At 36.2% G+C, this 18,790-nt stretch overlaps 1 protein-coding gene across 1 annotated transcript in view; it reads left to right on the plus strand.

The window, feature by feature from the left end:
- SF3B1 (splicing factor 3b subunit 1) overlaps positions 1-16,662 on the plus strand; it is a gene marked incomplete at its 5' end in the record, with an annotated part of 39,968 nt that extends 23,306 nt beyond the window's left edge. Inside the window, 19 exons of the mRNA XM_079710684.1 lie at positions 1,383-1,620; positions 2,747-2,959; positions 3,214-3,335; positions 5,210-5,407; positions 5,507-5,608; positions 7,120-7,299; positions 7,948-8,034; positions 8,157-8,427; positions 8,720-8,865; positions 8,974-9,120; positions 9,262-9,387; positions 9,847-10,068; positions 10,356-10,538; positions 10,626-10,737; positions 12,222-12,342; positions 12,667-12,798; positions 13,980-14,252; positions 15,675-15,891; positions 16,171-16,662. Coding sequence (XP_079566810.1) covers positions 1,383-1,620; positions 2,747-2,959; positions 3,214-3,335; positions 5,210-5,407; positions 5,507-5,608; positions 7,120-7,299; positions 7,948-8,034; positions 8,157-8,427; positions 8,720-8,865; positions 8,974-9,120; positions 9,262-9,387; positions 9,847-10,068; positions 10,356-10,538; positions 10,626-10,737; positions 12,222-12,342; positions 12,667-12,798; positions 13,980-14,252; positions 15,675-15,891; positions 16,171-16,329 — 3,249 coding nt within the window. The 3' untranslated portion in view covers positions 16,330-16,662. The remainder of the gene's footprint in view (positions 1-1,382; positions 1,621-2,746; positions 2,960-3,213; positions 3,336-5,209; positions 5,408-5,506; positions 5,609-7,119; positions 7,300-7,947; positions 8,035-8,156; positions 8,428-8,719; positions 8,866-8,973; positions 9,121-9,261; positions 9,388-9,846; positions 10,069-10,355; positions 10,539-10,625; positions 10,738-12,221; positions 12,343-12,666; positions 12,799-13,979; positions 14,253-15,674; positions 15,892-16,170) is intronic.
- Between the last annotated feature and the right edge of the window lie 2,128 nt (positions 16,663-18,790).

The raw sequence follows: 18,790 nt of genomic DNA on the forward strand, positions 1-18,790 counted from the left end.
AGAATTTTTTTTTTCTCGGTACGCGGGCCTCTCACTGTTGCGGCCTCTCCTGTTGTGGAGCACAGGCTCTGGACGCGCAGGCTCAGCGGCCATGGCTCACGGGCCCAGCCGCTCCGCGACATGTGGGATCTTCCCGGACCGGGGCACGAACCCATGTCCCCTGCGTCGGCAGGTGGACTCTCAACCACTGCGCTACCAGGGAAGCCTATATAGAATCTTTAGAAAGGAAAAAATACTGAGTCTTATTTGCAAACATAAAGCTAAATAGAACTCTTGGGTTGGATAGAGCATCCAACTTTAAAAGAAATATGTAAAAGTATACTACAAAACTTACAGAATTATTTAAATACAGATTTTGTTTTGGTTCACTAATTCACCTGTTTTTGATATGATATTGTCTGCACTCTTTAGGTTCTTTTGCTTTCATACTCTGTCTGATGTCCTACATTGCTCACTACTTGTCTATTCAACTACCATGGAACCTTCGATCATTTAAGTCAACTTCTAATCTTTTTTCACTAATCTTGCCAGCATCAGAGTAATAGTATTATAGATGTGATTATAAATATAACCTCAGGGATTTGAAATTATGTGGCAGTATCTATTTATAATTACTCAGGTGATCTAAAACATGCTTAAATTAATTAAACACAAAATTGAACAAAACCAAAAATATTCTTAGTGGGAACTCATTAGTCTCCGTCTCTAAGTCCCAGTTTTGAGATGTGCTGATATAATTAAAGCTGAAATTCTTGAGATCTTGACAGAGAAATCTTAATGTTTTCCCAAAGTTATGGAGCCATTAGTGGCATAACCAAGATTATTACCCAAAATACATTATTTTTTAAATTAGGGCTCTGGGGCCTCCCTGGTGGCGCAGTGGTTGAGAATCTGCCTGCCAATGCAGGGGACACGGGTTCGAGCCCTGGTCTGGGAATATCCCACATGCCACGGAGCAGCTAGCCCCGTGAGCCACAATTACTGAACCTGCACGTCTGGAGCCTGTGCTCCGCAACGAGAGAGGCCGCGATAGTGAGAGGCCCACGCACCGCGATGAGGAGTGGCCCCCACTTGCCTCAACTGGAGAAAGCCCTCACACAGAAACGAAGAGCCAACACAGCCATAAATGAATAAATAAAAAAAATTTTTTAAGCAAAAATTCCTTTAAAAAAATAAATAAATTGGGGCTTTTTTCATTGCTCCAAATTAAATCTTTGTTTTTTGTCATAAACATATTTGCTAGAAAGTAGGTATCTTTTAAGCAGAAGGATAATCTATTCTCTTAATCATGAACTAAAACATTTAATTTTTTTTTGTTTGCTTAACAGGTTTTCTAATTTTTATGTGGGTGTATGAAATAAATTTTTTTTTGCTCTGTTAAGACCCCTGGACATACTCCTTCCTTAAGATGGGATGAGACACCAGGTCGTGCAAAAGGAAGTGAGACTCCTGGAGCAACCCCAGGCTCAAAAATATGGGATCCTACACCTAGTCACACACCTGCGGGAGCTGCTACCCCTGGACGAGGCGATACACCAGGCCACGCGACACCAGGCCATGGAGGTGCAACTTCCAGTGCTCGTAAAAACAGATGGGATGAGACCCCCAAAACAGAAAGAGGTACTTCTAGTGGAGTTTGGGTGTGTGTTTGGGTAAAATGTTGATTTGATGAGTGGTATGTTTATGGCCAAAATCTGTTCTCTGGTCCTAGGAAGACAGACAAATAGATGCTTTTGGGACAGGTAAAGAACTAAGCAGATGATATACCTAATTCTTTTCCCTTCTTGAAGAGGTTTAAGATTTATTTTAGGAAGAACATTAGAAGAAAGTGAAGTTTGTAGGCCGTAACCTCTTTTTTGTTGTAGTATAATATATGTAACATAAAATTTACCATTTTAACAATTATAAGTGTACAATTCAGTGGCATTAAGTATATTCACAGTGTTGTGCAACCATTGCCTTTATTCATTTCTAGAACTTTGTCATCATCCCAAACAAAAACTGTACCCATTAAGCAATAACTCTCCATTCTTACTCCTCCCAGCCTTTGGTTACCTCTCATTTACTTTCTGTCTGTGTAACTTTGCCTAAATATCTTGTTTTTTGTGTAAACTCTCTAAAGCTGTATTTCATTAATTATTTATGAGATTAGCGTTGGGAAGTTAAGATTTAACATTACATCTGCTATATTAAAATTTTATAAAGAATTTTTAGTGATTGGGCAGAGTGCTTAACATGTAATGTAGGGAATTCCCTGGTGGTCCAGTGGTTAGGACTCGGTGATTTCACTGAAGGGGCCCGGGTTCCATCCCTGGTCGGGGAACTAAAACTAAGATCCCACAGGCCGCACGGCGCAGCCAAAAAAAAACCTGGAAAAAAATATAATGGATGAGAGAGGCAGTATAGAATTGTACATGCAGAGTAATCTCACTCCATGGAGAAATGAAAGGTGGCCCAAGATACATAAAGTGGCTGTCTATGGGTTGTGATGTTGTGGGTGGTTGGAAAAATCCTTTGCTCTGTTTTCCTGTTCCTCGATGGTTACCATTTATTGTTTTTGTGATCCATGGAGAAGATACAGTCAAGGAGAATAAATATGAAATGAAACATTAAAACTTAAATGTGTCTCCATTTTAGGAATATCCTGTTTCTGAAGTTGATCAGTTTGAGTATATTAGTTGTCTGAAAATAGTCATTTTTTGACAGTGGTTAAAATTTCAGGCTTATTCACTCCTTTTCTTTAAAGATACTCCTGGACATGGAAGTGGATGGGCTGAGACACCTCGAACAGATCGAGGTGGAGATTCCATTGGTGAAACACCAACTCCTGGAGCCAGTAAAAGAAAGTCACGTTGGGATGAAACACCAGCTAGTCAGATGGGTGGAAGCACTCCTGTTCTGACCCCTGGAAAGACACCAATTGGCACGCCAGCCATGAACATGGCTACTCCCACTCCAGGTAGAAATTTTATCATTGGAAATTATTTTTTTCCCTTGTTAGTATTTTGCATTTTTTCTTTGTGGTTTTTCTGTGTGCCATTAATGCCTATTTTTAGCAAGAATAACAGGATGTAAAAAAGTCTTGGTTTCGAATTTATAATATAAACAGTTAAATGTTAGAATTGATTTTAACTATCTTATATCCCAAGGATCTGTGTAATGATAAAAGTCTTGCACTACATAGATTGTTACAGAAATTTGCTTTTTTGGTAGGTCACATAATGAGTATGACTCCTGAACAGCTTCAGGCTTGGCGGTGGGAGAGAGAAATTGATGAGAGAAATCGCCCATTGTCTGATGAAGAGTTAGATGCTATGTTCCCAGAAGGATATAAGGTAAAAACAGTGAATATGAGTGTGGTGGTTTTTAGGATATGGATTTTTTTTGGCTATGCTGAGTGGCTTGCAGGATCTGAGTTCACCAACCAGGGATCGAACCCGGGCCCTGGCAGTGAAAGTTCAGAGTCCTAACCACTAGACCGCCAGAGAATTCCCTGGATTTTATTTTAAATATTCTTTGAAAATACTAACTGGTCAAGTTTGCATTGGCCTTGTTCACATTTACTACTGCCATTTCATTCTTTAGCTGTTTCCAAGTATATTTCATTTCCAACATTAGATCATGGTTATTTTACTTGGTGTCTCACAAAATCTTGTGTATTTAGTTCATGGGTTGCCAGTGGACACAAAGAATGTTACGTTCTCTCTTTACCGTAGCAACTTGAAGTTCATTTTGAACTGTAAAATCTTCTAGGTACCTGTTACTCAAGGACTTTTTGCTGGTCTAAAAGTGGTCATATAGCTGATGTTATAACTAGGGCTGGAACTTAAGTCATTTGATGGCCTTTACAGAGCCTTTTCTGCCAATGCCTGTTGCTTTTTTTTTTTTTTTTTTTTTTTGCGGTACACGGGCTTCTCACTGCTGTGGCCTCTCCCGTTGCGGAGCACGGGCTCCGGACGCGCAGGCTCAGCGGCCATGGCTCACGGGCCTAGCCGACACGCGGCATGTGGGATCTTCCCGGACCGGGGCACGAACCCGTGTCCCCTGCATCGGCAGGTGGACTCTCAACTACTGCACCACCAGGGAAGCCCGCCTGTTGCTTTTTTAACAGTTTTTATGTATGTGTTTCCCCCTACTCCCTCATTAGGTTTGTATTAGAGTATTTGTTTCAAGTATGCATAACCTTACTGCTTTATAACTTATTGGACCCTCCGTGTAACGCTGTGGGTATAGTCACTCTCCAGCCTACTATTGACTGGCTAAGTGTCTGTCACAATTGCATTCATTGATTTGTTTATCAGTAGGAGGGGGAAAATCCTCCTTTGTGAATCTTTTTTTTTTTTCTAATACAAGTTTTTTCTTTTTTTTTCCTAAGAGGATAGTCATTACATCTTTTTCTTTTTTCTTTTTAAAATTTATTTATACTTGGGTGCATTGGGTCTTCATTGCTGCACGTGGGCTTTCTATAGTTGCAGTGAGCAGGGGCCACTCTTCGTTGCAGCACGCGAGCCTCTCACTGCAGTGGCTTTTCCTGTTGCGGAGCGTGGGCCCTAGGGCGTAGGCTCAGCAGCCGTGGCGCAGGGGCCCAGCTGCTCTGCGGCATGTGGGATCTTCCCGCACCAGGGCTCAAACCCATGTCCCCTGCACTGGCAGGTGGATTCCCAACCACTGTGCCACCAGGGAAGCCCTCCTTTGTGACTCTTGAGTGAATTTTTTGGGTTTAGTCAAATGTTGTGTATTTACAGGGCTTTGGTGAATATTTTGGTTTTAGTTTTTATGCAGTCAATCATTTTTGTAGAACGACTTAAATATTAAGATTTGTTTTCGTAGAGATTTACATGAATTATTTTTATTACCAAAATATATTATTTTATACATTATGTGCACTTTGAGCTTATTTCCATTTATATGACATTGGTTCACCAACATGTTTATATAGACTAATGTTTGAAAGTGATCAGAATTCGTAAGCCCACTTCGTGTATCTCATTTCCCCACACTTCTAATACACTTAATTTAAATTTAAATTTGATGAGAAATAGTAATACTTGTATATTTTAAACTTATAAATAAGATAGAAAAATGGGATTGATTTTAATTAATTCTTGCCTCTAAGCAAAAAGCATCTTAACTGCAAATATTATTCATTTTTGTTATTATTTACTATGTAAAGTTAAGAAAATCCTAAACTGTCTTTTTACTGTATTAGGTACTTCCCCCTCCAGCTGGATACGTTCCTATTCGAACTCCAGCTCGAAAGCTGACAGCAACTCCAACACCTTTGGGTGGTATGACAGGTTTCCACATGCAAACTGAAGATAGAACTATGAAAAGTGTTAATGACCAACCATCTGGAAATCTTCCATTTTTAAAACCTGATGATATTCAGTACTTTGATAAACTTTTGGTAAGTGATAATATCAGAAATAAAATATTACTTTTTATATAGAAGTTATAAGTCATAGTATCTCCACTAACCTTTAAATTTTTTACTTTTTACTGTTAGGTTGATGTTGATGAATCAACACTTAGTCCAGAAGAGCAAAAAGAGCGAAAAATAATGAAGTTGCTTTTAAAAATTAAGAATGGAACACCTCCAATGAGAAAAGTAAGTACCAGTTTATTAAATCATCATGTTCATTATAATTTTAGAGATTCTCTGTTTTATCATCAGAGCCTTTAAAATATGCTGAAGATTCTAATGTAATTAGTGGAATTATGTGGGTTATTGTATTAGTATCTTATGTGGCTTGAAGGTGGTTGATCCTTTAGGAGAAGTTAAGGAGTTTTATATTATACTCTGTGACTCTATTAAATTACCCTTTTTTAAAATTTATTTTTTATTGAAGTATAGTTGACTTACAATGTATTAATTACTGCTGTACAGCAAACTGACTTAGTTATACATATATATACATTCTTTTTCATATTCTTTTCTATTATGGTTTATCACAGGATATTGAATATAGTTCCCAGTGCTATACAGTAGGACCTTGTTGTTTATCCACTCTATATATACCAGTTTGCATCTGCTAATCCCAGACTCCCAGTTCAACCCTCTCCCACCCCTCTCCCTATTGGCAACCACCAGTCTATTCTCTATGTCCCTGATTCTGTTTCTGTTTCATATATAGGTTCATTTGTGTCATATTTTAGATTCCACATGCAAGTGATATCATATGGTATTTGTCTTTCTCTTTCTGACTTACTTCACTTAGTATGATAATCTCTAGTTGCATCCATGTTGCTGCAATGGCATTACAGTAAGTCCCCTACATACCAATGAGTTCCGTTCTGAGGGTGGTTCATAAGTCCAATTTGTTCTTAAGTCCAACAAAGTTAGCCTAGGTAACCCAACTAACACAATTGGCTAGCTATATAGTACTGTACTGTAATAGGTTTATAATACTTTTCACACAAATAATACGTAAAAAACAAAAAATAAAGCAGTTTTAATCTTACAGTACAGTACCTTGAAAAGTACAGTAGCACAGTACAGCAGCTGGCATACAGGGGTATGTTCGCATCTTTGAAAGTTCACAACTTGAAGGTTTGTATGTAGAGGACTTACTGTATTTTATTCTTGTTTATGGATGAGTAGTAAGTATTCTGTTGTATATATGCACCACATCTTCTTTATCCATTCATCTGTTGATGGTCATTTAGGTGTTTTCCATATCTTGACTATTGTAAATAGTGCTGCTATGAACATGGGGGGGCAGGGTGCATGTATCTTTTTGAATTATATTTTTGTCCAGATATATGCCCAGGAGTGGGATTGCTAGATCATGTGCTAACTCTATTTTTAGTTTTCTGAGGAATCTCCATAGTGTTTTCCACAGTGGTTGCACCAACTTACATTCCCACCAACAGTGTAGGAGGGTTCTCTTTTCTCCACACCCTCTCCAGAATTCAGTTACCCTTTTTTAATTAACTGAAAACATTGAGCCTTTATCGCAAGAGTTCAGACTTCAGAGTAATTTTGTTGGGAATGAACTCATGCTACTCTATGTAAGATGTCTGAAGTTTACACTAAAATATTCAGTTACAGAAAACCGTGGAGTAATTAATTTGCTTATGCTTATAAAGAAATATGCCTATTACTCTTTTTTCTTCCAGGCTGCATTGCGTCAGATTACTGATAAAGCTCGTGAATTTGGAGCTGGTCCTTTGTTTAATCAGATTCTTCCTCTGCTGATGTCGCCTACACTTGAGGATCAAGAGCGTCATTTACTTGTAAAAGTTATTGATAGAATATTATACAAACTTGATGACTTAGTTCGACCATATGTGCACAAGGTTTGTTCTCAATTTGTGTTTCTAATGGTTTGATATTTTTTAATGTAAAAGGAATTAGTGAATATTTTTTTACCAGCTTATTATTAGGTGTATGTGTGAAATTTAAAAATTCTAAAAAAGTAACAGCTGATGTTACACATTCACAATAAAAAGGGAAATTTCAACCCCTTTAAAGATACTCAGTTAACCAATGTTAAATTTACATGCCCTCCCAGACCTTTTTCTTCACACAAGCATACATACACAAATACATGTGTAAATAGATGTAACTTTTTGCCATCTTATATAGTGGGTTCATATTTTAAAATATGCTTTTATTGATATTAGAATGAGAAAATGTATGTTTCTATACCATGCCATTTAGTACTAAGAATCATCTTTTTGCTGATGGTAATTATGGTTTAAAATTGTAAAATGCAGATGGGCGTGTGTGTGTGTGTGTGTGTACTGTGTATATTTTATAGTCTGTGTGGTTAACAGTGCTCCCAAATATTCATCTTTATGTGGGGTTTAAAGTTGTGTGATTAAAATTCTTAATTTGTCCCTTGATTAACAAAGTCCTGGTAATTATAAATTCCCTTACATGTACTGTTACTTGAGCACTGCATCAGTAATTGCTGTGAAAATGTAACTCCTTCTCTTTTTCAGATCCTAGTGGTCATTGAACCATTGTTGATTGATGAGGATTACTATGCTAGAGTGGAAGGCCGAGAGATTATTTCTAATTTGGCAAAGGTATTTATGTTTCTGGAGAAGAAAGTTTTATATATGTTGATAGGATTATTTGATTTTAGAATGAAATGGTTGAGGGTTAATGTTATCAACTCATGACTGTTGCTTTTTTCTTAAACTTTTAGGCTGCAGGTCTGGCTACTATGATCTCTACCATGAGACCTGATATAGATAACATGGATGAGTATGTCCGTAACACAACAGCTAGAGCTTTTGCTGTTGTAGCCTCTGCCCTGGGTATTCCTTCATTATTGCCTTTCTTAAAAGCTGTGTGCAAAAGCAAGAAGTCCTGGCAAGCAAGACACACTGGTATAAAAATTGTACAGCAAATAGCTATTCTCATGGGCTGTGCCATCTTGCCACATCTCAGAAGTTTAGTTGAAATCATTGAACATGGTAAGTTGTAGTATAACTCTGTCTTTTGTAAGACAGTTTCCTGAAATTTAGGCTACTGATTTTTGGAGAGAGAAATGGAAGGTAAACTACATAAACACCATATAGTTTATGATTGGATTTGTAATATTAGCTGCTAATAGGCTGTGGTTCATACTGGCTTTTGCCTAATTTTGTCTAATGGGAACAGATTCTGCAGTTTGACTAAATGGTTAGATATATTGCTGGAATCTGGATGATGCTATGGAAGTTAGGTAATGTTGCTTAGTTAAAACCTGCGTTTGGTTTTTTATAGGTCTTGTGGATGAGCAGCAGAAAGTTAGGACCATTAGCGCTTTGGCCATTGCCGCCTTGGCTGAAGCAGCAACTCCTTATGGTATCGAATCTTTTGATTCTGTGTTAAAGCCTCTATGGAAGGGTATCCGCCAACACAGAGGAAAGGTAGATTCACCAGTTTGATTTCATTTTTCTTTTTATTTCTACTCATTGAAGTTCAAGTGACTTAAATCTAATTTACTAAGTATATATATATTTTTTATTTTAAAATAGGGTCTGGCCGCTTTCTTAAAGGCTATTGGGTATCTTATTCCTCTCATGGATGCAGAATATGCCAACTACTATACTAGAGAAGTGATGTTAATTCTTATTCGAGAATTCCAATCTCCTGATGAAGAAATGAAGAAAATTGTGCTGAAGGTAATTGTTGCAAATTGTTGCTGTTCCAGATCTGTTAGTCTAAATGTGTTTCATGGTTCAAAGAGAATTTTATATCATTAAAAAAAAAACTATTGTGTATTAAACCAGGACTGTGATTACTATTATTTTTTAACATTTTAGGTGGTAAAGCAGTGTTGTGGAACAGATGGTGTAGAAGCAAACTACATTAAAACAGAGATCCTTCCTCCTTTTTTCAAACACTTCTGGCAACACAGAATGGCTTTGGATAGAAGAAATTACCGGCAGGTAAGCTTTTATCATAAAAAAATATTTTCAGAAATTCTTACAACTGATCCTTTAGTCAGTTTGAATGCGTATTACATAAGTTATTTTTTGCCTTGAGAACCTCACAGGTTGTTTGTGCTTGATTGTGAAAGGAGATGGATTTTAGTCAGCCAGTTAACTTCCCTTTTTTTTTTGTATTCCAGGATAAATAGCCAACTATGAATTGACATTTTTGTCTAGTAAATGAACTGCTTAATCTGGCTAGGTGAAGCATGAATACAATCTTAACCTTAAATCCCCTTGACTTAGACTCATATTTAAATATTTTTGGCCACCTTTTTCTTAAAGTTTTAATAGTAGGAGCCATCTGTTCTCAGCATGCTTACTAGCTAAATAGTATCTTCAGAATATTCCATTTTCATGATGTCTCTATTTCCTTGGAAAAGCAGTAAATTAAATGATTTTTCCTCCTCTTTTTAGTTAGTTGATACTACTGTGGAGTTGGCAAACAAAGTAGGTGCAGCAGAAATTATATCCAGGATTGTGGATGATCTGAAAGATGAAGCTGAACAATACAGAAAAATGGTGATGGAGACAATTGAGAAAATTATGGGCAACTTGGGAGCAGCAGATATTGATCATAAACTTGAAGAACAACTGATTGATGGTATTCTTTATGCTTTTCAAGAACAGACTACAGAGGTAATGATACTAATTATTAGGCAAGTTGCCACTGACTTTCATATTTGTAAAACATATTTTCAAGCAAATATTATCACCAAAGAGTAATTAAATTTGAAATAATTTTTAAATGCTCATGTTCTCATGCAGTTGGCTACAAAGAAATATTCTTCTACCTCAAATTTTTAGGTTAGATTCTTGGAAACGGAATATAAGTATATTTCAACTGTTTAGTCACAAACTGAATTCTTGTTCACATTGAATGTAGTTTTTAAATTTAACTTGGCTTTTTTTTTTTTTTTTTTAAGGACTCAGTAATGTTGAACGGCTTTGGCACAGTGGTCAATGCTCTTGGCAAACGAGTCAAACCGTACTTGCCTCAGATCTGCGGTACAGTTTTGTGGCGTTTAAATAACAAATCAGCAAAAGTTAGGCAACAGGCAGCTGACTTGATCTCTCGAACGGCTGTTGTCATGAAGACTTGTCAAGAGGTAAACTTTTATATCAGATTCTTATTTCTTCACCAAAAGGAGTAATGTAAACAGTAACATTTCATCATTATTATTTTTTTATTACAGGAAAAATTGATGGGGCACTTGGGTGTTGTTTTGTATGAGTATTTGGGCGAAGAGTACCCTGAAGTATTGGGCAGCATTCTTGGAGCACTGAAGGCCATTGTAAATGTAATAGGTATGGAATTTGTTGGTCATGTAAGAATTTTTTGTATTTTAAAGTTTCTTTGGTAGTTTGAAAGTAAAATAGAGAATCCTGTTTAGGAGTTTACTAATGAATGTCTGATACTTTTTTTTTAACCACTGAAAATTACAGTTAAGTTGGGATGTCACATTTTGGGAGAATCTTATCTCCCAAAATCTATTTATATTTTACTTTAAAAGAGAGAAAGAGGGCAAGTTTAGGACCTGCAAGAGAGGAGGAAGTAGTCACAACTCAAAAAACTTGGAAGTCATGGGATAGAGGGCCCTAAAAAAATTGTGTCTCACCTGAAATACATGGGAGAGGAGGTGGTGGGTGGAGAGAACTCTAAAGTTTTATATTATATATTTATTCAACCTTGAATTAGTAAATGGTTATGGTAGGTTTTCCTGCTTGCTGTTAAGTTCAAGGAACAATAACCAGAGAGAAAAGTGAATTGATCAAGTGATCTCATTTTTATTTAAATCCAATTCTTTTAAACTGTCCTTTCAGTTCTTTACCCAAAGTTAAAACAGAGGTGTATTACAAATGCTCTTGGTGTGAAGGCATTATGGCATTATCTTTAAGGGCATTATGATGGAACAAACAAATGGTCTCTTGTTTTATCCTTCAATATAAGTGAATGTAACTATTGCAAAAGTAACTTCTGTGGAGTTTAGAGGGACAGAAATAACCTATCAGGAGGTTGAAATAGCTGGCTGTGATAGCCACTATTTTTCTCATTTTAGTAAGGGGTTTTTATGCAGTATAGGAGGTCTTTGAACCATTGCATTTACATATAATCCCCAGTTCAGCCCTTTCCTCTCTCTCTACTTGGAGATACTTGCCAAAAATCAGTTACTTGGCCACCTGTGGGGCTCTGGTTTGCAGGGAATTGTAAACCATATTGTTGGTCAGAGAAACATGGGAAAAGCAATGGAGAGAGAATCAGAGCAAGCAGTTCTAGTTAGAGCAAGAGCCCCTGCCAGCTGCCTCCTTTTTTCTCTCTTCATAGGTGTAAATACCATCCAAGTATGCCCTGCATTGCAGGGAGACTGGAGATCTGTTTGTTTTGCAGTTAAAGGGTAAGGGGGCCCTTTCTGGAAAATTTTGCTTTAATTTACATGTCTACCTCTGGCTTATATTGTTGTGTATGGCCGGAACATAAGCTGTCCCCATATTTAAATGTCAGTGTACAAATACATTTCAGAACCAAATAAAACTTTTTTTTGTTGTTGAGTATCCATCATTCTTTAAATCACTTCACTAATTTCTTTCATTTTTATGCATAATCAGAAGTTGTTAATAAAAAGTTAAAAATTCTGCGTTTGATCTGAAGCTGGGGCTTTTTCTTTCCATAGGCAGCTGTAAGTTTGTATTTATGCCTAGTCACGTATATTACATTGTTAAATAAAAGGTAAAATGAACAAAGGTTGCAGTTCACATGTTAATTGATAGTGTGTTTGACTTCTGTTAAATAGGTATGCATAAGATGACTCCACCAATTAAAGATCTGCTGCCTAGACTCACCCCCATCTTAAAGAATAGGCATGAAAAAGTACAAGAGAATTGTATTGATCTTGTTGGACGTATTGCTGATAGGTAAGCAGATTACCTAAACATTTTAATAAGCGGTATTGGTTTTCACGTTTAACCACTTTTTATTCACTTTGCAAATTTGCTTATTGTTGCTAATGTAAGTATATATGGTCAGGCTCATATTTCAGTAATATTTTCACATTTGAACAGTAAAGAGGGAGTGGCAGTATATTTTTAAAACGAAACCATCCTTTCTGAACAGTAATAATTTTATTTAATGCTTAAAATGAATTGGTAATCATGTTTTGAGAACTGAATTTGCAGATTTACCTTTTAAAACTTATTGTTAACAAAAAATTTATTTATTTATTTATTTTTTTAAACTAGGGGAGCTGAATATGTGTCTGCAAGAGAATGGATGAGGATTTGCTTTGAGCTTTTAGAGCTCTTAAAAGCTCACAAAAAAGCTATTCGTAGAGCCACAGTCAACACATTTGGTTATATTGCAAAGGCCATTGGGTGAGTATTGCTTACTTCTGTGTATTTTTTTTTTTACTTTGTAATAGACCCATTGTAGTGTTAAAAGGTGCTTCTATTTCTGTAGAATCTCTTTTAAGGCAAGGTATGAGCAATGCAGTTAGAATGGACTTTATTTATATTTTTTAGAATAGACTTCAACCACTGACCTTCAATTTTTGAAATGTTTTCTTAAATGTTAAATTGAATTAAAATAGATGGAACAGTTTAAAATTTCATTTAGTCACACTTCACTATTTTCAGAAGAGGGAAACTACCATTTCAGAATTATTTCAAATTTTGTTGGTCCTTTTAGGATATTGCTTAAAATATTAAGGCCAGTTCTTAGTAAAACAATTAACATAATTCAGTTTTCATGTTAATGCTTTATGTGTTTTAAAAATATTTTTCTAAAATTAATCCACAGACAACTGAATGACAGCTATTTTATTAGATAACCTATGGTTATTTGCTTCTACTCCACCAGAACCAAACTAGAAGAAACAGTCATTGTAGAAAATGAGATACTTACGTATATGTGGCTTAATAACTAAATATTTTCAAGCAATAAAACATAACAAAAGTTGGATTATTTAATTAAGAGTCTCCCCACCTGCCTTTTGGTAGCAATAATATTTTTTCATCTATGATGTAGTTAAGAAGTTTGCAATGAATAGCTGTTGTTAACTTTTTAGTTCCTATGTCCCTTTAAATTTGTGGTAGAATAAATGCTTAAAGAAGGAGAATAAATGTGGTAAAGGTGTGTGGGAGGGAAGATTTTGGAAAACAGATTTTTTGTGTTGTGGCATGGGAGACCACAGTTTGGATACTACTGTAAGGTTGCCTAGCTCTAGTGGCCATGTTCTGACCACTCAAAGAATTATTCAGTCTAAACATTTAATGAAATTTCTTTTTGTTTCAGGAAATATACTAAAGACTGTAAATTATATTTGAAAATGAAGCCATTTGAATTTTTTCATTAAAATGAACACTTTAATTTAAATGAAGTTCTTAAGTAGAAACCGTAATGCCAGTGACTTGAAAGTATTGCATTTTAGCATAAAATTACTAAGTTCCCAGTAATTACTTAGCATAAAGTTTCATTCCTTTGATTATTTTTCTTCCCTCCAAAAAAATTTTGACTTGTAAACTAACAGTTTGCTGACACATTTATTTTTTTCCAGCCCTCATGATGTATTGGCTACACTTTTAAACAACCTCAAAGTTCAGGAAAGGCAGAACAGAGTTTGTACCACTGTAGCAATAGCTATTGTCGCTGAAACATGTTCACCCTTCACAGTACTACCTGCCTTAATGAATGAATACAGAGTTCCTGAACTGAATGTTCAAAATGGAGTGTTAAAATCACTTTCCTTCTTGTTTGAGTATATTGGTGAAATGGGAAAGGACTACATTTATGCTGTAACACCACTCCTTGAAGATGCTTTAATGGATAGGTAAGTGACTTGAACTAAATGCAAGAAAACAGTTACAATTCTTCTTTTATTTTAGAACTTATGGAAGTAATTATTACATAACCTATTTGTTGTGATGTAGTTAAAGAAGGGACTACTAGTCTGGATTTTTATGAAACTATAGATATGACTATTATCTCTAAATAAGATAGATGCTATAGTGGTTCCCCCAATTTTTTTTCCAAGTGCCCCCTCCCTGTTTTAATCCCCACCCCCCCACCCCCCGCCTTTTGGCCACACCGCGTGGCTCGCAGGATCTTAGTTCCCTGACCAGGGATTGAACCTGGGCCCCGGCAGTGAAAGTGCTGAGTCCTAACCCCTGGACTACCAGGGAACTCCTGATCAACTTTTGTTTTAAAAATTAAAGTCAAATATAATTAGAGGAAATGTTGAGCATGAGCTTATCAGTATAGCAAAGAGACCTGATCTTTTTAGCTTTTTGTTACGGCAGGTGAAGCAGAGGTTTCTGTTAGGCTTTTGAACTACTGAACATAGCCTGCCAGAGCCACACTATTCCCACTGCAGGCCCCCAGTTATTCAGATGGTGACCACTGATAAAGTACTGCTTGAAGTGATTGATAGAGTACCAAGAAACATTACTTTAGTTGGGAAATTTATTAAGGAGGAATACAGCTTCACTTCAGTCTATGCCTAGTAGATTATTACAATAAATAAGAGAAATAAGGATGCTAGTAACTAAGTTCAGGTGTTTTTTTCTCATACCTTTAAGGTACTCTTCCTGCCTTTGAGGGTAAAGAGTGTGAACTTGTTTTTATACCCTTCATAGACCCGTTATCTGGTGCTTGTAGTCAGTTGAATAATTGTAGAATAAATAACTCAATGATTTGTCATAAACATAAGTTCGTTTAAAACATGGGAGGTGATAAGAGTTCTTATTTCTGGGTTTGAAAAAATTATTGGTCCTTCTCTTCCTTTCCCTAAATTGAGTTCTTGAATGAACCTTTAAAAAAAATTTACAAGGGAAGAGATTTAATCTCAATTTAGTTACCTATTGTATTGAATTACTTTCAAAGGTTTTAAATTTACAGAGTTTAAAATGAGATATTACTGTTAATCATTCGTATGTAAGAGTCATGTGTTCCCTCTCATTTTTAGTAGCATATAAAATGTACACTGTGCTCGGCTTTCTTGCTCATATTACTTTCAAAGAAAAATATGGCTTATTTTTGAGCCAGAGCGGGGTTTGAGTCATTAAAGCAAAGTTCTCAAGTAGAATCATTAATCACTCTAAAAGCATTCTGTATCAGATACATAAGGTGTGGGGATGACTCTGCATCCACTCCATGCTCTGAATTTGTGATTTAGTTTCTAATGGGCAGGCACGTATCTTCTGTGAAACTAAGACTGTATCTTAACAAAGAGCTTTCTCCCCCTCTGTTACAGGGACCTTGTACACAGACAGACGGCTAGTGCAGTGGTGCAACACATGTCACTTGGGGTTTATGGATTTGGTTGTGAAGATTCACTGAACCACTTGTTGAACTATGTGTGGCCCAATGTGTTTGAGACATCTCCCCATGTAATTCAGGCAGTTATGGGGGCCCTGGAGGGTCTGAGAGTTGCTATTGGACCATGTAGAATGCTGCAGTATTGTTTACAGGTAGGTCAAAGATTTTTAAAAGAGTACTCATTGAAAAAAGTAATTTTAGTTGAATTAAGTCACTGTTCCTAATTATCAGTAGGGTGTATTTGTGCCATACGGGAGAACAGTTGTGAGGGGAGGGAGAATTAGATTTTGTCTTTGCCCACTGCAGTTCTGTGCAGTTGCCATCTTGTTTTCGCTCTCAAAGGGAAATGCTTGGAACCGTATCTTTATGGTTTGTTAGTTGTGTTAAGGTTGTGAATTTCTTGTAATAATGTAGCCTTTTAATTATTCTAGGGTTTGTTTCACCCAGCCCGGAAAGTCAGAGATGTGTATTGGAAAATTTACAACTCCATCTACATTGGTTCACAGGATGCTCTCATAGCACATTACCCAAGAATCTACAATGATGATAAGAACACGTATATTCGTTATGAACTTGACTATATCTTGTAACTTTATGGTTTATTTTGTGTTTAATGCACAGCTGTTTCACACCTTAAACTTGCTTCGATTTGGTGATGTAAACTTTTAAACATTGCAGATCAGCATAGAACTGGTCATAGAGGAAGAGCTAGAAATCCAGTAGCATGATTTTTAAATAACCTGTCTTTGTTTTTGATGTTAAACAGTAAACGCCAGTAGTGACCAAGAACACAGTGATTGCACACACTATTCTGGAGGGCTTTCATTTTTAATTCATCTTTATGAAGATTTAGAATTAATTCATTCCTTGTGTTTAAAGGGAATGTTTAATTGAGAAATAAACATTTGTGTACAAAATGCTAACTTGTGTGTGTTTTTTGAACATGACTTGTAAAATACGGAACTTTGATAAAGTACTGGTTTGTGTAGAATAAGTGGCTTTATATCATTTTCTGTCACCTGGTTTATAGAAAGTAGTTAGCAGAATACAAGCGATATAAAGTGATGGCATCTTTGTCAAAATTCCATTGTTCTGTTGATAATGACATTGAGAAGAGTAGCTTTGGGGGTGTTCACCTCAAACTAGCACAACCCTTCCATCACCATAGAAACTATAGCATCTTTGCTGAACTGTCTTGAATAATATTATTTTGCACTTACATAGCGCCTTTCATCTCTTGATTTCTCAAAATGCTTCATGAACATGCTTAAGGGAAGTGATTCAAGTCATATCCAACTCTTGACGATTCTGTGTAGAACGTGGGGAAAGTGTCTTTACTTTAAAACTGCTTTGTACCTATTGGGAGTGAGGCTACTACCTAAGTAATGCTAGTTAGAATAAGACAATCTTTGGGCTCTTTTCCTATGTCATAAGCCACTGCTCAACAATATATTTAGTAAATACCTGTTAAGCACCTACTGTATACCAGCCACTGTGCTTAGTTGTAGGGATGCAAAGGTGCTTTTGACATGCCCCTTGCCCTTAAGAAATGCAGTATAATGGAAAAGGGGAGACATCTAGTTAACAGATTACTTGTGTACTGATATTATACAATGGTAGCAGCTGAAATGTCTAGGTTTGCTTAGTTTTGCATTTAGTAATCAGATAATAAATTGATCTGTAGGTGTCAAGCATAAACTGAAATGCCATTTAAATCTAGAGGAACCAAGCATTAAGGCAGTAATTTTTTATATATAATAAAGTATATCTTCAGTTTTCCCTAATTTTCTGGCCAAAAATTTCTTAGTCCTTCACTAAGTCCTTCACTAAAAATTTTTTAGTCCTTCACTTCCATAGCTATTTTATTTTGTCTCCTTATGTAATAGTATTGAATACTTCTGTGCAGTCTAATGGGAAATGAGCTTCTGCAGCAGCCTAAGCATAGGATGACTCTGCCACAGTAAGTAAAACCAATATACTGAGACTAAGAGGTTTATTGATTGAACTGTTAATACTTAGGGCTCCCTGTTTTGGAGGTTTACTTGAGAAACAGCTTATAATTGGCTGACTTGTACAGAACTGATATTGAGCATTAGCTGACCCTCCAGGCAGAATTTGTAACACGTTTCTTCTGTGACATAACTTTGTGACAACATGGTAATGTGTACTAAATTTCCAAAATTATCTTTTTAGAAGTTTTTGTAATCGTAGCCCCCATACAACTTTAAATCTTTTCTCTGTATTCGATGTCAGATGACCTTCAGTAATTACTAATGATGAAAATTGAATACAATGGATTTCAAAGGGAAAGTTCGGTTTTAAACCAGTCTTGGGGAAATTTAGTTACATTTTCGCTTCAGGTACATGTATAACTTGAATACGCTTGGGCCCTTGCTCTTTATGTAAAACATCTGTGCTTTGTAGTGGCCGTGTGGAGCAAAGGAGGCTTTACCTGTAAGTGACTTTTTACTGATACAAATTTGAGGACAGAGAGGTGAGGCAAATACTGAGGCCTGCGATCTTGAAAGTTGGGACCAAATCAAGGCTCACAAATGTTTGGATTATTTTACAAACTTATTTGAATAAGGAAAGCATTTTGTGAGATACTCATGTGAAAGACGCTATGTGAAGTTTTAACTATCAAAGACTTTTTCTTTTGCACTTTCCTTTGGTGTTTCTTAAAGCCAAACTTAAGCAGGAAGAAATTAATGTTCTTAAGGGGACAGTAGGTGGGTCTTTCTGTGGGCTTTTGTTGGTCTTTCTGTGGGCCCTCTAATGGAAATGATCTCTTTGGCTGTTCAATTTTTTTCTTACTGTATTTTTTAAATTTGTTGTATGGTGCCCTGTGAGCATCAAGTACCACCAGATGAATAAAACTTCTTATATCCAAAGTCTTAGAGCAGTTTTTAATCTTAGTTGACTTTGTATTATTCCTGTACTACACTCTGTTGTGGTTGTGCCATTTTAATAATATTGAGCTCTTTGGGTTGTTTTCCAAATATGGGAACTTAGTATTGAAAAACCGAAGAACTTTTTCTTTAAAAGAAACTG

Source organism: Hyperoodon ampullatus (genome assembly GCF_949752795.1).
Source record: "Hyperoodon ampullatus genome assembly, chromosome: 8".
Classification (NCBI taxonomy): domain Eukaryota; kingdom Metazoa; phylum Chordata; class Mammalia; order Artiodactyla; family Ziphiidae; genus Hyperoodon; species Hyperoodon ampullatus.